General features: G+C 36.6%; 1 protein-coding gene across 3 annotated transcripts in view; it reads left to right on the plus strand.

Annotated features, from left to right (window-relative positions):
* LOC121426418 (proton channel OTOP2-like) overlaps nucleotides 1-23517 on the plus strand; it is a 33631-nt gene extending 10114 nt beyond the window's left edge. The window contains exons 1-9 of one of the 3 annotated variants that reach the window (XM_041622732.1): nucleotides 271-663; nucleotides 10935-11106; nucleotides 11585-11847; nucleotides 14497-14701; nucleotides 15093-15514; nucleotides 18515-18752; nucleotides 21454-21655; nucleotides 22152-22334; nucleotides 22898-23517. In XM_041622732.1, coding sequence (XP_041478666.1) covers nucleotides 10997-11106; nucleotides 11585-11847; nucleotides 14497-14701; nucleotides 15093-15514; nucleotides 18515-18752; nucleotides 21454-21655; nucleotides 22152-22334; nucleotides 22898-23197 — 1923 coding nt within the window. In that variant the 5' untranslated portion in view covers nucleotides 271-663; nucleotides 10935-10996 and the 3' untranslated portion in view covers nucleotides 23198-23517. Of the gene's footprint in view, nucleotides 1-270; nucleotides 664-8828; nucleotides 8971-10934; nucleotides 11107-11584; nucleotides 11848-14496; nucleotides 14702-15092; nucleotides 15515-18514; nucleotides 18753-21453; nucleotides 21656-22151; nucleotides 22335-22897 lie in introns of those variants that run through there. The other 2 variants (XM_041622726.1, XM_041622718.1) reach the window with 2 other exon arrangements.
* The last annotated feature ends 236 nt before the right edge of the window (nucleotides 23518-23753 follow it).

A 23753-nucleotide genomic window follows, 5' to 3' on the forward strand; every position in this document is an offset into this window, starting at 1 on the left:
ATGATACCGTGCATATGTAAGTATGGTCATCCGGGAGAGGGGTTTGAAATAAAGGGAAAGGGATACATTTTGTCTCGAGCAACACTCCTTATGGCATAATGTAATCCAATTTAGTGATTGGTCTATGAATGGCAATACAGTTGATCCATTGGACGTGATCAAAGTCAGTCTGATAAACGAGACTAACACTGTGGCGGAAGCCCGAGTCACTAAGGTCAGAAACTACCCCTTCCCGTCTTTTTTCCCCGTGGGGTGAAGGGGAAAAGACAGATGTCGGGACATAAGGGTGTGTACGGTGCGATTGACACGGATGTAAGCTCAACCTAATTCACTTCTCATTTGCCCTAATGGCAGGGGATGGCTTATCATAGAACCGTGGAAGGCTGAATTATTCCCCCTTCTCTATCTCCCCGACGAACGGCTACAAGAGGCCCATCTAATACCTCACCGTGCCCCCTTCCTTTGTAAGGCACAAAGTAAGGGGATCACTGTACGTCTGCAAACTAGTCGGCTGGTAAAGCATAAGGATCATTGCAGCAGACATTTTAGTAGATTCCCTGTCGATACCTTCTCTGGATCGTGACAGTGAGGACAGTTCATTTGGGAGCACGACTATATCCTTTTATAAGTTGTGTTGCCACGGAGATATTTAACGCCCTTGAGGTAAACCTGCATTTTGAATTATATTGTGATTTTTAGAAATGTTTTATCATTGCTGGCATTACATTCAAACTTTCTACAAGGTAAGGTTTTGTATTACATTTCCTGGTGTGAGAATATGAAAACCTTATTGTTTCCTCACCTTCAGCAAAATCATCAAGTCTCTAGATTATTAGAAATAAGTCGAATTCTGCACAAAAAAGGTTTGGTAGATTGAACTTTAAATTTACGTGAAAATGAGGAACAAATTTCGAAGCCACATTAATTGCCAAACAAAACTAATGTTGGTGGTTTGCCAACGAAATAAAACTTTTTCATTTTTTTTATTCTAGTGTAAGCATGCAAGACGATTGGAATGATGGTATAGGTAAAATGGCTTCCCGTTTGGGTGTCTTCTATTCTTCAGCATGCTATAGGGTAATTGCGTGATTTAGATGTAACTGATTTTGTGTCATCTTAATGTCACTTCCGCAATAGTCATAATTTATGCAAATCGTATCTTAATAGAATCAGATATCGCATTTACAAACAAAGTCTATTCATAAATGTCTCATTTAATAGTCACTGTGGACAATGATCTTAATATACATCAATATAGACTATAACTGTTTTCTCTTCTGAAAAGAATGCACGAATGTCACGTATACATTGTATATGATTAATTAGAAAGGGTTTAAAGATAATTTTTGTCATTGAAATTTTCGTTTACAATCCAATGAAGAAATTAATTAAAGTGAAATTAAAATAAATTTTATATCGATATAGTAATAATTTTAATGTTTAACTAACATGAATGTGCAAATGACTGTAACTGTACTTTTTTTAATTATTTGTTCTTTATTTTCTAAAACAAAAAGGCAGTGTTTTCTGTGTTTCTATAAACAGTTAAAATGACTTAAGTTATCGTCATGAAGTTTTCTTAGGGATTATTATGAATCGGTTATAACAGGCCTTGAAACATTCAAGGGTGCTCAGATTAAGTATTTTACGACAAAAAATAGATCACCTTTTGTAAAGGTCACCTCATCATGGTTATATGACTCACGTACCAAGAGGTGACAAGAATACAAAATCTATAAGGAAACCTGATTCGATGACATTGAAATTAAATGGTTAAAGTAATTATTTGTTAGATAAAATGTGATCAGTAACCGTTATATGTTAACATAATTTAAATGCTATATTTTTTTTTACAATTTTCAACATCAGAAAAAACTTTTTTGCACATTATGTTTAATTACATAATGTTATACTAATTGAATTTTTATAGGGCTGTGAATATTGCTACTGATATTTTCCTAATGCCTTGAAAATGTAAATAACAAGGATAACAATAAATTTATACTAGTATGAACCCTTTAAAAAAAGGGTAATGTTTTTTTTTTGCGGTAGATATCCTACGATATCCTTTTCTTTAAATATTGGTTTAAATGAACATTATCAAATTTGGTTGTGTGACAAAGTTTTTATAGCGTATATTCAAAGGAATTACCATTATTTAACCATGGATCCCAACTAGTAGGTCACCATCTAATTAATTTTTGTCGGTCGCTGTCAATCATTCCCTCGTTTTAGAAAACGTGACCATAAATCACCGTTCAAACAATTAAAGGAAGCAAAACTCCCGGTAAATAGACAAATGATTCATTTTACAAATTCTTAAAGCAATTCACTGAACATAAAAATCTGAATTCTTGCCACTTAACTTTCTCGAAAGCCAATTTTAAACTTGAGTTGATATTATTATGTTCTACTCTGGTTATCAAGATGGATGAAAGTTCTTTTCACGACCGGGGTGACGATACTAGCAACATACAGGGGTTGGTTCCGACGTACCCATATAAACTTTTGAGAAAATGTAGCGACCGAGCGAGAAAATACATGCCATGTAAGCCAGCAATGATGTAGGCTCTTGTTAATTATTTATTCATCCCAGAGACATTGTAATTACATGTGTGTATACAAGATTTAGAGTAAATCTATTGTTCTGAATACAATTGCATTAAAGAGCAATTTTCTAATCAGTCTGAAAATAGATAATTCCTTTTGTCATGCAAATGCTGTATGGTCTAAACATGGAAGGTGAGAACTTATAGGATTAGTTTACTCTAAAGCTGTTTATATGGGATATTTCCGTCAGAGTCCAGAACTTAGCGACAACGAAAACTTCAGAGGTGAAACAGGGGTTAATTGTATCAAACTTTATTTCATCCGTTGCCATGGTAACATTAGAATGGAGTCAGCCCACATTTTTAACCATTGATAGTTTGGGGTTTTTTTACTTTCGTTCTCTGCTTTGTCAATCAGTGATTTGAATATGACATTGGATTTTGTAAAAAATTACTTTCAATACGAATGTTATTCAATTCAGCATGATTCTTTTTACCGATTTCAAACATAACACTTTTAGCTGTCAATTTGTACTTATACATCCAAACATCGGCAGTTTGCCATTACTTGAGTTCATCTTGTCCCTTTTCTTTCTTTCTTTCTTTTTGGCAATTTGTTAATCAAAGTCATTTAACAAAATCACATTTCTAACAATTTAAAAGGATGTGCAGTAAGATTTTGAAAAATCGATACTAAATGTAACTGAATTATATGTATGTATCTATGTATATATATATATATATATATATATAGTTATAAATTCCTTTTAAAATATATAATTCATACCAGTCAATTTAGCCACAAAGAGTATTACAAAAAGTATTATTATGAAATAAGGTCCTCCTAGCCTTGCATAATGATGTTGGCCCTTGATAATAGTGGCGGTGATTTTAATAATGATGTTGATGAAGGTCATAAAATTAATAAGTGTTAATAACAATAATATTAATGATAATGATAATAATTAAAGCAATAGTAATAATGATAATAATAATAATATTATGAATAACAATAATAATGCTAATAATACGTTTACTACTAATTAAAATAAGAGAGAGTAATATTGATGATGATGATCATAATCATAATGGTCATCATCTTTACCGTCTACCTCACCAGTACTATATTCATGATCATCAGACTGTAATTGCATTGAACTAGCCCAGTTTTTAAGGAAAGAATTGAAGGAGAGAAGCAAAATGAGTTTGAAAAAATACTATCATAGACGCATGATTTATGTTAACTAGTAAAGATTCTGACAAAAGTTACTCCTTTTTGTTTTGCTCTTCTGATAGAGCTGGTATTGATATGACCTCGTAATACTAAAACAACATTTTCTTCCTGTTGTATCAGGTTTGCGATCTCTATTTCTACTTCGTGGATTAAAAACGTACTCCCAAAATACACATGATGAATAGTTATAAGGTCTAGTAATTTTATTTACGGGATGATATTTTTATAATTTCATGGAAAAGAGTCAAACATGATCACCTCATTGATCCTTAATATAATTGCCAAAAGAAGCACGTTGATGAGCACAATAATTCATTGTCTGACATCTGTTTCCGGGTAAAGCAAAATGTCTTGTGAGTGAAATGGGATAGTAGTAGCAATTTGTTAATGAGTTGATCCGGATGCACATGGGAGGAATATAATCCATCAAATTATTATCGGAAATGTCAGATTTGGGAGAACCCAGTCGAAAAATCGATTATATTACGCGTTGCTAGGCAGTCAATGTTGTATTATCTATAGTGCGTAGAACAGATGAGCTTTGTACAGCATTGTATGTTGGAAACTCATAAAAAGCAGATTCACAGAAATTAAACATTGATCATAGATAACATGTCACTTTTTATCTAAGTAGCGTTTCTCTAAGGAGTGTTTTCCTTTCAGGGTATACTATCGAAATGTTTTCGGCGTATCATAAAAACGAATGTTCAACTGAAATCTCAAATATAAAATGACAAGCTATGGGACCATGTGAGCATGGTTAGAGCAACCTGCAATATACATAAAAAAAAGAAATATTAAAAGACTCGTAAACCATTCAAAATTTACGATATCTGGCATTTTAGGACCAAACTTACTGTCTCATTTCATAATTTTCAATATCGACGAGCCTCGTATCATTATTATTGGTATTCATGCGCCATTGTTTTATTAATCAATTATTGAAATGCAGTCATTTATTTAAAAGAAATGGAAACCCAAAAGCTACATATTTCATTTTTTTACGCATAGTTAAAAGACAAGTTCACCCAAACAAATAGTTGATTTGAGTAAAAAGAGAAAATCAAAAAAGCATAAATCGAAAATTTTAATCAAATTCTGATGTTAAGTAAGAAAGTTATGACATTTTTAAGTTTCGCTTAATTTCACAAAATAGTTATACACACATCCTGGTCGGTATACAAATGAGGGAACTGATGACATCACTCACTCACTATTTCTTTTGTATTTTATTTTATGAAATATTCTAATTTTCTCCTCATTGTCCTGTGAAAGAAAGATTTATTTCTCTCTAAACATGTAGAATTACCATTGTTTACCATTAATGATTCAGTCAAGTTGGTCCTTATATACTGTCAAATCTGTAAAAATTGAAATAGTGTCTAATTCAAACAATAAAAAAAATATTGAGTGAGGGACATCACCGAGTCTCTCCTTTGCATGTGACTAAATTGTACACTTGTATATGTTCAACAAACCTAGAATATTCACCTCACCAAAATCCACTCATTTTCAGACAGTTCACGTTCCAATGTTGTCAAAGCTATTTCTGTCCAAATATGTCCTCTCCAAAACTTTAACAATTGACAGATCATGTAATTAAAAGATATGTAGTACACGTAAAACAACGCCAAATATCGGGTGGGGGTGAAACATAAATAGAGACCATTATGTTGTAATATGCATGAGGTAAGGGTTGGGTATGGAGACAGGTGTTTAGACTGACAAATACAGGACGCATTATTACACAAAGACGTCACTTTATGATATGTCTATACATGCAACCCAGCTATGCATGTATCATCTTCGGTAGACATGCCTAAAGTCTTTGATTTTGCATAATGCTATGTATGGAATGCACAATTATTATTGGTTAGTGATGTTACAAATTATAAGGTCATGTTCATTAATTTCCCTTTAGCTTAAGATACCATTCTTCTCTTAGCTCATTCAAAGTGCCTTTCCGTAAATGGCAATGGATTCTGATTCGTTAACCAATGCTAATTGTAATCAATAATCACTTATTTTCGGGTATTATTTATCGCAAATCATAAAGCGCTTAGAGAAACTTTAATCGACGAAATATTAATACTAAATCATTTGTATGATTTGACGAAAATGCATCTCAAACCTTGCTACAAAAATCAATTTATAATGATGATAAATAATACAGGATTTGTATAGCACACCTATCCACCTTGCTCCATTGTAAAAAAAAGGGTGCAATTTTAACCAGCACGAGGGTAATTATGTGTTCAACCAATTTAGAGCAGTTTTATTTCATCCAATGCAGGAAGCATATTTTCCAGTGAGGTTAAAAAAAAGCAGCAATTATATAGGTGGTTTGAATAAAAATGAATAAAACGGCTGTTTTCGACTCGCCGTAGAGCAAATGTGACCATGGTATTACTTTAGAATGGGCAAAGTTTTCATCAGACTGGATAAATAAAAATGCCACCCAAAAATGCCCATTATTGAATGGACACATAAATACCCTCTTGGAGCTTTTGTACCAATATTTTTTAGAGTGTAGGTGCTCAAGGCGCTCCTATATTACCTCGGCTAAGCTAGTCCACCGATTCCGGTGCGCACAGCTTTTGGATGAATTAATTCTTGCCAGTACCCATTTACCTCACCTGGGTTGAGTGCAGCACAATGTGGATAAATTTCGTGCGGAAGGAAAACACGCCATGGCCTTGAGTCGAACCACGTCCTTCAGATTGAAAGACGAGTCTCAACCACATGACCACGACGCCCCCACATGTTTATAAAGTCTATACGTCAATCTCAGATACATTCTCATATCAATTTGTTCGACGGTTTTCTCCTTCCTAGTAATAATAGATGTCGTCCTATCATTTCTTTATTACGACTGTGACTAGGAGATGAACATTTTTTCTCTATTGACTCATGGAATTTTTTTTTTCTTCAATTTTAATCTATAATATAAAAAATGTTCCCTCACCACCAGCGAAATCACGACGTGAAGAGTATAATTAGTCGATAGTTTACTTAATCAGTTTTACAAATATAGGTTTGATTTCTCATTCTTGAATGACCAGGTACAGGGGCGGATCCAGCTTTCGCCAATAGGGGGAGGCGAAAAAATATTTTCATTAACATTTTTCTCGATTGGCCGCTATAATCTGATTTTTTTGGGGGGGTTCAGGGGGTAATCCTAACTAAAGACTGAAGTCTTAAGTATATGTAAGTTTTTATTGTTATAAACAAGATAAGGTATCTCATGTGGTCTTAATATATAATGCGAACGCGAAGGGCGAGCTAAAATTCTTTGATATTTTATGTCCTTAAAACTGAAGATTCTGAGCAGTTTTTATAATCATGAACAAAGATAAGTATCCAACTAAACAATGCGAGCGCGAAGCGCGAGCCGAAATTTTATTATAGTAACGTGAAAAGGGACTCAATTAGGACTGTTTTTTGTGATTAGTGAAGAGGATAAAAGTATCACCAATTAAATAATGATAGTGCGAAGCGCGAGCTCAAAATTTTTGATATTCCGACTTGAAAACTGAACAGTCTAAGCGCGTTTTTTATCTAAATAAACAACATTTAAGCTGTGTGTCTCAAACAATTATATGCGAGCACGAAGCACGAGCTTAATTCTTTTTTATACTGACATAATAAAGAAGCATTTTGACAAATTTTGGCAAGAATTTCCAAACAGGATAAGTATCTCACAAATCAAACAATGCGAGCGCGCAGCGCGAGCTGAAAATTTTGATATAACAATTTGTGTAAATCAAACAAAATAATGAAAGCTTGATGTGCGAGCTAAAATATTGTGTGCAAATTGATTTCAGAACTGGATATATGAAGTGTCATTTAATCCTCTTAAATGGGATTCATTACACAGGCAATGCGAGCGCGAAGCACGAGCGAAAATTTTTATATTAAGTCTATTTTTCAATTCTTTCCTTCATCTTTTTCTTGTTTCCTTTCGGGGTCGGGCCGGCCGTTACGAGGCTGTAAATATATATAATACCTCTTTCTTACTTTTCTTTCTGTTTTTCGTAGTTACTATTAAGATAAAGAGTACACTTTTTTCTGCAGGTTGTCAAAAAATATGGGGGGCCGGGGCCGGCTCGGCCCCCTCCTGGATCCGCGCCTGAGGTATAAAATAAGGAATTATTATTGTTTCTACGATTTGTAGTAGAACTTGGCAACAGGTGCACTGGAGTTTTATTCTATTTTGGAGTAAAATCGTTAATAGGGGCTTCTGTAGAAGTGGCATCATGAGTTTAGGACCCAAAAGATTCTTGAAGTGAGCTACTAACCGATGATTATCATGTTTATGGAATGTATTATTATCACAAAGTTATGAATTCAATAAATTGAGCTATTGTTTAAGAACATAATGGAATATTCTGGTATAAGGTTTAAGAATGTCCTTTTCCATACCCCATCTCTATTTTCCCCCATTTCTAATATCTATGAAAAGGGAAAAAAACAACGACGCACAATTGGAAAAATTATGTCTGTTTAATACGACGTTACCAGTTGGTTGTGTGTTCAGATAGTTGCTAGTATTGTAATCACCTTTATCATTCATCGTCATGGATATATAGGGCAAGCGTTTAATGTAGCCCACCTCTCGTGGTTCTATTTAGAGGAGGTTTCGCTCGGGTGTACGCAGCTCTGACGTATGCATCACCCTGTTTGGCCCGCTCGTCGCCGGGAAACTGCACCAAGCATTTCCCTTGGCAATTCGAGCTTGTCACGACTGGATCATGAGAACCATCCCGAAGACAACTGTCGCATAGAGGACCTCGTGACGTCACCAGGAAATTAGTGACGTCTACAATGTATATATATTCTGGTCATTATTTATCTCGTATTCTTTTGCTAGAAAAATCTGTAGGTTACATACGGGCAGTGATGAAGAATGAGAAACCTGAGTCATTATCCGGCTGGCCTACAACATGAATTATCCTCAATGAGAATACAGACCTAGAGAAACGCTTGCGTGCCCTCACATTTAATGTAGCACAGTTTCTATTATGACTCTAATCTGGTGAGGTGGTTGTGCTATGGGTGGTAGGGTACTGGTCCTGTAGGGTACTTATTCGTCTGCATATAGCAATAGAACTGGAATTGTAGGTGACTGCCGTTACAGTCACGAAGGAAGGATGGACAGCTTAGTCTTGGCTTATCCTCCAAGGAAAGGTGATCCTTTGGATTTATATTTGTGAAATTCTTTTAGGATCTACAAAACAATCATTCTACACATTCTTGCGGATCAATAATTCACTCGCTTTCTTTACATTAATCGTCAACGAATCTTGGCCTCGTAGATTATATTCCTTGAGTGTTGCAGTGACATGGAGATTTGATTGCCATGGGCGTGGGTTTCACCTCTCTCGCTCGTATATATAGAATGACAACAAAGGTGGTGTAGGAAGAACACAGGAGAATGTTACTTGTCGTTTCAAATCTTCGTCTATGCTGTTACGATAGCCTTACCAAGATAAAGAAAATATGCCAACATGCACGGTTTTGCTTTCTGGAAGATTGCTCACATTTCCCTTCATCTTTTGAAGGCTATATAGTGTATGGATTCATTTTCTCACAGGCCTTCATGGTCTCGGTGTCGATCCCTTTTATATATATGTATATATATGTGTGTGTGTGTGTGTGTGTGTGTGTGAGAGAGAGAGAGAGACGTTTAGCATAAGGAGGGCTTTGCTTTGACATTTATCCCGTGATTTCCAATGAGCATTCATCTTCAAAAAATTTCCTGCAACCATGATCACCTGTCATCTTTTGTCGATGAGACACTTTTCCTGTACTGCCCTCTATATATACCCTTCTCTTGACACCATAGTCTACCCTACCCCCTCCTCCTTCCACCCTCCCCCTAATCTTTCTCTCTCCCTCTCTCTCTCTATCTCTGTCCCTCTCTCCAAAACGCACTTCCACAAGAAAGAATAATGTCCTGTCCAGCCTCTCTTACCTAATTTAACCTAGCCATTTATAGCGTTTCTCCTGCTTCTATTCTTCATGTCCCACTGACCATCTTTTCCTTCGGTTATATCGGTCGTGAAAACAAGTTGAAATCGTATATGAGAATAGAATTATTTTTTAATGACTTCCCTTTCCTACGGTCTGTCCATACTTCTTAGTTTGGTACACATTCGGAAGAAACTTTAATATAATAGTGTCTCAACTTTCTAAATATAATTTGATGATACAATGTACTAATAACAAATATTGTGGGGCCCGACTTTGTATGTTTGTCAGAGGAAGGGGCTCGCGGGGGTAGATAAATCATGTGAATTCCTTCTACTCTGCTGCTAATAATATACCCTTTTATTCAACTCTCAAATATGCGAGGAAAATTATGACTCTTGGATTTATGTCTCTAATGTGGCGCCGTGTAAAGATTTGCCTGTAGAATACATATCAAAATGATATTCAGTCTTATTTATATGATTCGCATTCGGTACAAATTTACCCCTCTCCAGTATTAAACGGGTTGTATGTACTACACAGCTCTTTGAAGGTGACGACTTTTCTAGATTTTATAAATATTATTTCACTATTTTCCACCCCTCTAAAAACATACATGTATACGTGGTTGTTGTCTGTTCAGTTCTACATTATGGTAGGTCTGCCTCATATGAGGATGATAGGACTTTATTGCGTGGAGCCTCTGCAGTTCCATCGTGCGTCTTATACTTCCAAGGTTGTTCACAGGAAGCTCTGAACAGTTGCGACAAACTAGTCAAGGTTGTCTCTAACTTCCGCCAGCATTTGCGTCGAGCATGAATTTTTCATATCGGGAGTTTTGTCCTACATAAAACTGATCATGTTTATTTGAGCTTCATAACATTGTGAAGGCTGGGTAAGATGATGATATTGCTTTTCGTGACATTGTCAAAAGCTGTCTGTCACCTTATTTCCTTGGCTTTACTACTGAATATCGGTGTTCTTATTCTAGCCACTTTAAGAAAGATATTTATCCACAGTTCTTGTGCACTTGAATAATATTGGGATTAATACAAGAATACGGTAAACATTACTTGATTTGGGGGCGGATATATATACATAAAATGATGTCATAGTACTTTGTTATTGATATCATTTAAGTTGATTGTAACGTGTATTCTTTAATTTTTCTCACCTTACAGCGTATAATTTCGTGAATACCCAAAACAACCGTCCGCACTCGTCGCTTTCCGACCAACAAAACATGGGTACCTTGGAACTAAGTCTTCGCTACCCGACGGGGGTTCACGTCGGGATGGAACCCGAATGCAATGGCTTCCATGGCCTTGATGAACACGATGAACATGAACCAGAGTAAGTCTTAGCCTGAGTCTTTAAGACCAATCATGCGTCATTTGAGAATCGATCAAATCGCTCGAGTACGAGAAGTATTGGTAGTATAAAGTAATATCTAGTAGTAGTAGTAGTAGTAGCCGCAACAACAGTAGCGGCAGAAATGAATTGTCATTAATAGTAGTGATGGTGCTAGTAGCAGCAGCATCAGAATTAGCAGTGGTAATATAGTATTAGTATTAACAGCATAAAGCAGAACAATCAATAGAAGTAGCGTGGTATATTGGTAGTATTAGTTGTAGTAGTAGTAGTAGGAGCAGTAGAGGTTAGTTCACATCTTGAGTAGATATCACAATGACCACCCTTTCACCACAATAACAGGAAAACAACTTATGAAAATCAATCAAGTTATGGACAAAATAAACTAAAGCCTCTTTACTTGAACATTTGGTTACGACCGATTACTGAGTTACCGTGCTACTTCATTTTTCACCATCAGGGAAGACGTGTGGACTCTGATGAGCATGATGCACGCTATGATCGTGGTTACCATGGTGTTCGTCCTTGACACAGCTCAAGTCTTCCTGCGGGACTCAACAGAAGCTAGACCAGTCTTACTCAGGCACGTCGAAGGCTTCTTTATATTCCTTTACCTTGTCTCCATAGCGTGGATGATCGTCGTCATAGTACTAAAGAGACCGCTGCCCTCAAGCGACGACGAAGAGAGGCTCGATACCCAGGCGGGTAGTCGATATTTAAATGGTAATTGATTTTTAGCAAAATATACTTTGGATTCGCAGACAGATTGCTTTTAAAAATACCCGAATATTTCGGAAATTCTAGTCATTTCACACGAAGAGGCAACTTATAAATGTTCTACCAAGGGTCTACTCCATTTTTGCCGATAAGAACTTGGTAAAATTATGCCTGGACCTTAGTAAGACCTGTTGGCACGCATGTCTGGAGGTAAGCAACTCTGATAAAACTTCATTTCAGAGATTATTCAAAAAGGCATGAACATGATGACAACAAAGCAACCCTCATTAAGCGGGACAAGGGGATTCAAATACCTTCAAAACCGTTATAGGAAGAGCTATATGAAAGATAAAAAGAACTTTCCAAACCATGAATCTGAGAAAAATGTTCACTGAACGCATAATACGTCTTCGGCAGCATTCACGAATTCGATGCTTCGAATTATTATTCTGCTTAACAACAATCAAAGGAAAACTAGTAACATGGGAGTGCGGTAGAATTTTTGCGAATCTTATTGAGCTACGATAATGAGAGTTTATATCTTCAAGCATAACGTTCCAAATCATAAAAAAGCCTGTATTGGGATCACCTTTCCATCATGCCGACTCCTAGTGGGTTCTGTTTTCTATTTCTTCAATGACACCATATTTACTGATGATAATGTCATGTTGCCTTCAATATCGATTTTAAACTACTGAGATATGTTATGGTCAGATTAATCTGGAAAATAAAATTAAAAGTTATTCATGTCTCTCGAAAATGTGAACAGGGGAAATTTTAAAGAGTTACCCAAATGAAAACACCGTTTTGAGGTCATGGACTAACCAAGATTCGATAACATACCAATTTAAAAGAAAATCAGCCATGTACAAATTAGTGAGGGATAAGTTGCTTCACATCGAAAAGAAGGAATGGATGGGTATAAGCTCAATTTTGCCAGAGAATGTTCACTAATGGGTGGGGCTGAATGTGGGTGATGAGTTCTGGGTTAGACGCACGACAATCATAAATGTCAAACGGTAGTAGGTTTGTCTTGATGACAAAGTTTCCGGCAATTTAATAGGCAGCAGAGGTCGACATGGATTTTAAGTATCGCATCTGTATTTGTGATTGCAAGATGCTTATTAAAGGAGGACTGTCCGCTTGTCGACCCAAGTTCATAGAGTACTTTGTTATTTTTTTACTCAACAAGATGATTGAAATCACAAGTAACGTAAAAGGAAAAATCCATCAACATTTCCAAAATATAAAGAAGCATTTTCCTTTTAAATTACCTTCTTTATGGTTTATTTTCAATTCTCTAATTCAGTATCATTTCATTTTGTAAATATTTCAAAACAATGAAAAACAACTAAAAACTACAAAAGATGGATTTGTCACTTTGGTCGATATCCGGCAATTATGAAAAAGGGCCGATTAATTGATAAACTGGTTAGAGTTTGGCGTCACAAAATAAAAAAAAAACATGTACATTCAGTAATGAAATGACGAAGAGAGAAAAAAATACAGTTTCATCTAATCTATTCAGTAATCCATTCGCTTACAATTATTAATATCTCGCGTTATGAAGTATTATTGCAACTAATTCTCCGTATCTAAACATCAATCGGTAATAATGGCTGCGGTTGTAAAAATCACGTGCCTGCCTTTAAATATAGGTCCCTGTGACCTTATCAACGCACCTCGGCTTTGAGAAGAAGTTCTTGTGTGGGGGATCAGGAACTCGAAGTTGCTAATTTTAGACATGGTACAGTGCATGTGGGATTAAAGGAAACACATGACGGGGTTGCATTATCTCGCGGGTTACAAGGGACGCGCACGGTTGCTCCTAGTATTCGAGGAACCTATAGGGGAAGCTATAGCGCACGGATGCTCCCTGGAAGACTTTACATTCGCTATGACCGTCTGTGAGTCAGCGACGGAATCAAATTGATTGTTCCGGTGCAACATTTATAAATGCCATTTTCCCTGTCACTGTTCGGTGTGTAGAATACAATGGATTTTTAAAGCAAGTATTCTAGATTTGTCTTAAAGTGCAAAATCTTGACAGCCCCCTTTTCACGTCCCCCAACAACATACGGTGACTCTAGCAATATTTATGTCAAATCGTCTATTTATGAATTTCCGCACAAAAAGGGTGTTAAAAGTTGAATTTTTTTTCGTACAGTATTTAGAAAGTGATGAATTACCATAATTAAAAAAATAATAAAGATAAATATACATTAATTTTATCATTGAAATTCAATTTTCAGGAATTTTAAAATAACTTAGGATTGAATTGATGGAATTGGTCACCTACACTTATATAAAGATTACCCATTAGGTAATATCAATTATCACATTCAATATTGCCATTAATTGTGCGGTATTGATTAGTGCAATTACATATACCTTTTCATACACGAATGCTTACAAATAATATGGAAGCCTCAAGACTTTATGTTAAATTTACACTCTTTCGCCAGAAAATTGTATATTATTATTTTTTTATCACATCGCCTTTGAACGGCTTTAAACAGAGACACATTCTCTGGTAAAATTTCGTTTTCAGCACCGGTCTGTTGGTGTATTTAGATCAAGTATATTACCAAGTTCGTTGTCATTTAGATACAGTAACGAATCTAATTGATATTTCTTTTCTCATTTTTTATCCAGTCGGATTGCTGTTTTTCGGTACAGGCAGTTGTCTGTGGGCCATTATGCGAACAGCATCACATATCGAGAAGAATGGTGGGCCATGTGGCCCCCGAGGCATCTTTGCCTTCGGATCTATTCTCAGTGTTGCCTTCACTATGTTGCAGATCTACTATTTCTGGCGGTTCTCCCGTTACTGTATAGTCAGGTGGCAGCCTTTGGCAAAGTAAGTGACATATGGAGGGGAATAATCTGTAGTCTTTAACTGTATTCGTGTAAACGAGCCTTCTGTGACACAGGTTCATGTTACACAAATACTCTACTGTATAAAGAAATATTGAGTTGATAAGTAGCCTGTGCCTTAATTCATCAGGTTTTGTTACATTGGTTTCCTTTAGAGATACGAACATTATATCAGAATCATGAGAGTGAAGGCCTGAAGGAAAGTTCTGAATCGAAACAAAATTCAATAAAACTTTTGACAGGGGAAAGATAACCAAGGTGTAAAAGACAACTGCGTATGTGTATATCATTTGTGAATAAATGATAAGTCAGGATTAGAAAGATGACTCCGAACAAAACCGTTGATATAACCATTTATTTCCCTTTTCTTTCAGAATGGCCCTCATGCACCTGTGCGCCAACAACGTGGCAGTATGGGCACGAACAATGATAGAAGAGACCTGGGAGGACTTCTTGCTCAAGTACATGAAAGGATCGGCCTACGGTGGCAAGGGCGGGAAAGGGTACGACAAGGGATCTTCAGGAAAGGGCTACGACACGGGTGGGACCGGCTACGACCCAACGGGAACCGGTGCGGCGTATGATGCTGGCACGGGTTACGGCCCAAGTGGTGGACCAAGCTACGGTGGAGGCGGCACGACGGGGTACAGTACTGGGGCACGGTTGCTGCAGGAACTGGTAGGGAACTACGCGGCTCAAGATCCCGTGCCGGTGTTTGGAGCGTATGCGGATCCTGTGTATGGCTACGGTTATGGAGGTGCAGAGAATACCTACGTGAACCCGCATGGCGTCATCTGTGCGTAACCTTCTCCCTACTTACAATATTAACATTTATTCATATTCACAAATGCACCCAAACAACCATGGCCTGTATATTATGTATTTACTTATTAACCAATGTAGAAAGCTTACAATTGCATGTGCGATGATATTCAAGGAGAAGGATCCTTGAAGAAAATACGTTTTAATGACCAAAATGATGATTGTGATTTTAGAATAGCTGCAAACTGCATAGTCTGATAGTACTAGCAGGTCTTCCAAAATCAGTCGGGATTTTTTCGAGTTTTTCGCAAAATCAGAATCATATTCGGTTTACAAAAATGGCCTATTACAGTTAGCCATGCAAATTTTGATATCAGGGTATTGTGAGATATCCAAACTCACGTGATTCACTGGAGTAATATGATAGGGTTGTCTTTGCTCTCCTTATCGCAATATCACGCCCGGTGCTGTTGAATTAATATTTGCCATAAAAGTAACAATTAATTACTAGGCCACATCATAACCGATTTCCATTGTGCTTTAGCTACCTCAACTGCTCAAATGCTTTCAAATTGGACCCAAGCTTTCGCTTTATCATGTTTACACTGACATTATGGATCCTGCATTACCCAAACATAGCATATCATTACGAATGCGATCTTGACTTAAACCTCAGTCATGACAACTGGGCAGACACCAAACCGAAACAAGACAAAACCGACTAAAGCCGAAAGCCGACGACAAACCTATCCCAACCTCCAAACATCGACATTACAGTAGACATCACACCGACATGCAATTTTTCAACAGACCGACAAGAGGGTGACATCCACTTATTAGAGCGTTTTTGCACTGCGACACCGACGGATTCAGGAAAAAGTAAATGTATTAGAAAATGCTCGCCAAATGACAAAGAACAGCTAGGAGTCTTGGTCAAAAATTGGTACACCGAAACAGTAGTTTCGTCATTAGTTTCGGAGCTAACAAAAAAGTGAATATGCCGTTTGTCCAGATACCGGGAAGAAACTGTCGTTTTGATTTAACAATTTTCGACAAAGTCTTTTTGGTTGTTCATTGTCATGAAGGGCACTCTATGTTTTTGAATCCGTCGTGCGTCGAGATGAATTAATTCCCCAATGCTGGAGTTACACCAACGAAATCAACTCCAAACTGACTAATGATATGCCATTAGAAATCATGCAATCATTAGTAGTTACGCTGTAGATATAATATTTGCATGTAAAGTTTTAAATAAATGAATTATGTAGGCCTAGTTGGTCAGCTTTAAAAAAAGCATGTAAATGAAGAATATACATCCCGGGAAATAATCCTTGATTTTATTTATTTAACTAGAAATATACAAACAGTTTTATGCACACTGAGCCTGAAAAAATCAGGCAGGTAAAGCACATATAACATAACATAAGAACTTATTGGCCAGAGTAACAAACGTAATTTAAGATATTACAAAATTTGCATGCCACACGACTGATAAAATGTGATAATTACTGTTGGGATGCCGTATTTCCAACCATTGTTGCGAACACGGTTGAATGAAATGCCCTTCTATAAGGCTCAATTAAGACATCAAATGGGCATCTTCAAAATAACATGTCACATAACACAAATTCTCTGTTCAGTGCCGCCATGATGTTGTTAAACACATTCATGAAATTTCTAGATCGGTATAGTTCGTGTACAAAGGTTCGTGCCTTATTGCTGCTTTTTTTAAGGGGGAAATATTCTTTTGAAATGAATAATCTCTATCAAAGAGTGTGTATCACAAAGGTTCAACGTTTTAATCATAACCATGAAGACCATAGGAGATCACGGAGAAAATGCTCCAATATACTGTATATTATGTATTTCTAGATATGAAGTGACATTCCTTGACAGTCCATGTTTTTTCTAATAATCTGCGTACGCGAGAAAAAAACATGTAATCCAAATCAAAAGGGTTTATATCATTATAACTGGTTAAACTTAGGCCCCAATTAAAATTTATTTTAACTCACCTGTATACTGTTAAATCACTGATGCACCGACGAATTAGTTGCAAACGAGATAGATCCAAATTCCATTTTTGTAAGTTTTGGGTAAAATAAGGTGACCTGGTAGTCAATTTCTAAAGCCTGTCTCACACTGTGTGATCCGATACGACATCATTATTTAAATAAATCACATTTTTCATTAAATATGAAAGTTCCAAAAATAAAGATTACTTTATATGAAGTCCGGCATAATGTCAGGAATAGTGATATCACAATTTTGCTTTGCGGCAAGCCCTGTTGTCAGGTCGCAGCCTATTAACTATTTGAAATTGACTGTTGTTTTATTCCTACAATGAGGTCCGAGCAACATTGAATTTTGATAATTGCAGTAGTACTACTAGACAACTATTCGCATATTGTTGGTCGGGCTGTATGGAACACAACTTTCAGTTCTGCTGACATTAGCATGGCCTACAAAAGGGTTATCCAAAGTGACCATGTGCAGAATGTTCACTAACAAAGTAACCACTCGACTGAGGCATCAATGAAAGGTTTAATCTTGGCCTCAACACTTGTCAACCAATGCAATCCGTAAATACCTTTTATCTTTAACATCGATTTAGTTATTCATGCGTGTCGTCAAAGGTACGGGTTTGGAAAGGTTAATTCACGTTAATATAGGTTGTCAAAAATTATCATTCCGAAAAAAAATACGGTCGAAATTTCAAATGTTGTGCTATGAGCACTTTAATTCGATTGTGAGGGGATTGTTTTTCATTGAATCGAAGGTTCCCGACCCGTCCTATTTCGTCAAGTCCTTGCCCTCTCCGACTTTTTGGCATCCTCAGAATGTGATAGCCGCTTGAATCACATTTGATGATGCCAATAGGAGATCAATCATTTGAATTTCAGCTGTAAAATCAATGAAATAATCATGTATCAATCTGTATGCAAACACTTTTCCTACGCGTTACGGAAATGATAAATACATTCGAAGTAATCCCTTATTACATGATTATCGTATAATTGTTTTCATTAACCAGATAACGGATCAACCTTCGGAGGTGGAAATGACACGATCCCAGCAATCGAAGAATGTCTGGACGGCAAGTACGACACGGGTCTTGGCCTGGCTACCTACAAAGCTTCTGTGTTCTTGTATTCCTTCACCGTCGAGTACAGTATCATCGGAGGTGCAATGGCGTACGTCATGTGGAGGAATATCGGCAGGAAAGTCCACACCAGCCACAAACCCACCAACAACACAGAAATGAGTTTTAGGTAAACTTTAAATTTGATTTTTTTGGGGGGGTGGTGGATACCCTGATTTGGAGATTCAGAGGCAACCGCTCATCTTCTGAGAGTTTATGGCCCGTTACAGATTTTTTAATTAAAAATGGCGGTTTTGGAAGTTACTGTACTCCTCCAAAAGACTGCGTTAACCCGTCTTCAAACCGTGCTTATCTGTCATGAATATATTCAATTTTCCGTTGAATTATACAATTTATATAAACAAATAAAACAAAATAAACATACTCATAATTCATTGATAAGATGAATATTGGAATACATAAATTTTGAGAAAACTAAACTGGTTCGGTGTGAATTAAAAGTAATAAAGATTAATTGAACATAATGGAACATGAGTTGTATGGAGGTATCTTGAGCAGAGAGACAGAGTGGATGAAGAGAAAAGAGGGGCAAGGTGAGGCGGAATGATTCAAAGACATTCCCAATTTCCAGCATTTAAACTTTAAACAAAATAGATTATGACATTTAAAAAAATAATACGGTTAAGGTTATGAACATACGAGGTCAACACGATCTCATCAAGGAGCGAACACGGCGGCAACGCGGGTAATGCGAAATGAAGGGTGGAAGACATGGAAGAGGGCGGCAGCTAACTTTGCGTATAATTATTCAAAACGAAACAAAATGGCGCCATATGGGGTGATACGAGATACCTTCCCAATACGGGATGACGATACGCGGTTCAAAGCGGTTAGAGAACAGCCATTGAAAGCCACAGTCGGATACGTGTGGCGGATCTTACGAGATCGAGGTGCCATTGGATAAAATTCAGAACAACAACAACAAAATATCCACCCTCTTGCCTCTCTTGAAGAGAAAGTGGTAATGAGATTGATTTTTCCAAATTATTTTCAAACACATTTACAACAAAGTAACCAAGCAAGTTTTATCTTTTTCATTCTCGTCACGTATTATGTTTGCATGACTCGGCTTCGATAAATATAAATGAATCTATATAGAATTTTAAAAGAAAAAGTAAGCTGTTACCACCCCTTCCACTTATTTGTATCACTTTTAATGAGCCCCTGGCAATAGTGTTGTTATTCATTGTTATTTGTTTTATCCAGGGACTCGAATGAACCGATTATGATTCATTTATTCGATTGATAATTGCAATAAATGCAATGATAGCTGGCAGAAACAAGATATTTATTAATCACTACAAGCATCAGAAAACATCAAGTAAAAATGCACTCGGTCGATGTATCCTGTTTATTCTAAGTTCTCTGCACCACACCCCCATTAACAGCAGTTCAATTGTGTCTAACGTCTGTTTGAAATCCCATTGGACATTTTCCCAAAATGCTTTCAACCATTTTACTCGGTGCAAATAAAAACAATCGCTTCCATTTTCGTTTCCCTCTGGGTTTTAGCGCTGCCACTAAGAGTCGGTTAATGCAATTCAAGTCGTTTAAACGAATAAATGGGTACAACATAATACAGTTAACATTGTTGCAATGATTACACTACCCTTGGCTTCGTTTCCCACTGCATATTCCTTATAAAATTTGCAACGTAGATCCCAAGAGAAAGAAGAAACGTGTTATACAATCCATTAACGAGGAGAATGAACTAAAATTAAAATGGGTGCAGAATTTCGATTAAAGACAAACGTTATCAACATTTATGAAATATCGAATAATAGTAATATTGGATCATGAAACTTTTTTATGACGAATACTTTACGAAATCATCCCATTTGATTAATGAGGTATCCATTTGGTGGTAGGGAAGTAAGCCTTTCGGATTTTTTTTTAATTCTATTGTCTTTTTAAAGATTGGAAAATATAAGTAAATTTTCTTCTACAATTTTTGTTATTAACTTCAAAAGAAGTCATTAGCAAGATCAATTTGAAGATTAATTCCTTGGTAGATTAATCAGAATGATACACCCCAAGGAAACTTCTCTGTGACTTTTGGTAAAACCCCTTTTGAATCTCAGATTAGGCAAGAGGAAAATTAAACAATCAGCAATTAATCGGTAAATGGCGATAGCCAATCAAGATCAATGTTAATTATTACTCTTGTTCAAATAATATACCGACCTGAAACCAGTAAAATGTATATTTTTTGTATTTGCTTTCATCGCCAACCGTTGAGGAACGGGGCCGGTGATGAATAGTTTATTAATTTTAATAATTGTTTTAATTGTAAACCAAGATGCAATCAATCTGATCAATCAAATAACAAATGTTGTAGACTAAGATGCAATACGATGAAAACACTGAAATTTTTGGTCCTTTACAATATCGAAAGACTGGTAATCAGAAAAGCTCATTATTGGGGTTCTTTGTATTATATTTCTAATTCCAAGTGAACACATCTCTTGGTGCAAAAGATCAGGCCTCTTAAAACCTCGTCTAATCCAGATTATCAGCGTTTATTTTAATTGTGGGCAATTCCATAAAGTAATCAACCTTTCTGTACGTCCGACCCCCATTTGTCTCAAGTCTTACATCACTTTATGAACTGACCAAGTCATGGTCCTTTGAGAAAATTGCAAACTATCAAAAGAACCAGAAAATTTCATCAAGTTCCCACATACAGGGGGTCGGACGTCCATATTTTATGGAATTGCCCTTGTGATTATGGTCTCTGTTATGGTATCCAATTTGTCATCGTGTAAAATTACATTTGTTCTCATTGGTTATTATTTTCTTGGTTACGACAGCTTTGAATGTGGTCTGTTGCTTGGAGTTCTGTGTACGATGTGTGGTGTTATCATTCTCATCCTTAACATCATTTACCTCGGTGACCCTGAGAAATCGGAAGAGAGCTTCGTCAGTATCCATGGTTACCGAATTTTCCTCAATTTTGTCTCGATACTTGGATGTGTACTCGCTTTTATCGGAATACACAAAGGCGGCTGGCAGGTATGACGGTTTGCTTTAATCGTTGTTAATTTCTTTTAAGTTCAAGGATATCTTAAAGGTATTTGATGCTTAAGGCTTTTTGAAACCTCTCTTATTTTAAAAGCGCAAGTCTGTGTGTTTTAAGTCTGAAATAACCTGTCTTGGCGGATTTTCTTTTTCGTGTTTTTTTTTTCAGGGGCCACAAATTGGTATAATCAAATACTTTTTGTCTTATGTTTTATTCTTTTGATAGAGTTTTATAACGGTAGTGATAATATTGTTAATGATGATAAAAATAATATTGATTATAACAGAAATAAAAATGATAAAGATAATGACAAAGATAATTCAACAAAAATCAGAAAATTGATAAAGAAGATAATGATTCAAATAATTTAAATAAGAATGATAGCATAATAATGATACTCATAATTTGTAATAATGATCATGGCAATGAGAGCAATAATAATCATTCTAATAATTGAATAACTATCCCAGTGATCTTGAATCTTTCCAGACGGATCATAGTGCTGGCCCTGCCCATCGTGTGGATGCCGCCCTTCTATGGATATGTGTAACCGGTGTGTTTCTTCAAGGTATCTATACGTTTGTAGCTTCTGCGGCTTCTATGGGTGTATCCAAACATGCAGGACTCATCTGGGTGGATGAAACAACTCATTTGATACAGACCGTCATGCAGGTGAGATATTTAAGTGATTCTTGCATTTTATTCTCAATATATTTTCTTTAAAGGCGAGTTAAGAGCTCAATATTATTAGGCTGCGCACTTTCTCGCATTAGGTGTTTTTACGCCGTCCTCGCTGTCGGTTTAAAGTGAATTGTACAGTTGTTCTCTCTCTCGAAATTGGAAACATATACTACCTTTTTAAAGTTTAAACTTTTATAAAGTTAACTCAGGGAAGACAGGATGAATTTTTACTTTTGTTTAAAACCTTTCGCATTTTCTGTTTTAAGAGAGGTGGAAGGGTTATTACATTTGTCTTATCGTAATAAGGGACGTATTTTATCTATCATTAAAACAAGTTATTTCAATTTGAGTTTCACTTTGAAATAGAATGCATTTATGTCCATATAGAATATTTCAAAGTGAGGCATCATTCACACGCATCTTTATTATAAACAGAAACATACAAGAGCTCGAAAGGAGTTAGTTCTTTGTGTAAGGGATGATTCACTTGTCTCTGTCAGAAAGCAATGTAACTTTGATGTAATCACTTACTCTCGTTTTCTCTTTATGTCCAGGTGATTCTCATTCTGGACGCAATGCACCGCAAGCCGCCCGAAGACTTCAAGCAGACCCGAACCAAGCAGATCATCATGTTCCTCTTGGTATGCAACATCACCTGGTGGCTGGTCAACACGTACGAGCTCAAAGGCGGCTACGACCTCTTCGCCCTCGAGAACAACTACTACGGCGCCACGGCCTGGTACGTCATCGTCCACATCGCCGCCCCTCTTAAGATCCTCTTCCGGTTTCACTCTACCGCCTGCTTCTTCGAGATCTGGAGCACCAAGGGAGTAGACCCGAATGCTGGACATTAGACCTGGAATAACGGATCGGTCAATCAGCCACCAATGGATCCCGTGAGTTTAGTCACCCACCTCGGTCGGAGGTGGTGACAATATTTGAAATACTGCAATGTGGTGGAGGCACAAAAATGAGCCATAACATTGGCAAAATAGAGCCAAGTTGGCTAGACTCTGAGCAGAGAATGCTTTGGCTGCTGGTCTTCCATCGAGAGAAAAACCATCCACAAATGATGGCGAACAAAGGGATGCATTTGTGAATTTAACAATAAGGCCTCTCGCTTGACTGCTACTTTAAGTTTGTGAAACCCGATTCACGTACTGGTGTATATTTCTCTAAAGGAAAAAATAGACAATCCAGATTACGGATTCATGTCATTTGTGTATTATTTTTCATAATAAACCTCGACGAATGAAGCTTCCCCGACATAGTAACAACATTTCACTGAAGGTTGTGACTGTGAACACAATCATGAGCACTTGTAAGACTATTTCATATACTTCCATGATGATCATATTGTTGCTATTTAGTATTCACAGTAATATATCTCATAAGAAGAAAATAGTCACG

Source organism: Lytechinus variegatus, chromosome 1 (genome assembly GCF_018143015.1).
Source record: "Lytechinus variegatus isolate NC3 chromosome 1, Lvar_3.0, whole genome shotgun sequence".
Taxonomy (NCBI): Eukaryota; Metazoa; Echinodermata; class Echinoidea; order Temnopleuroida; family Toxopneustidae; genus Lytechinus; species Lytechinus variegatus.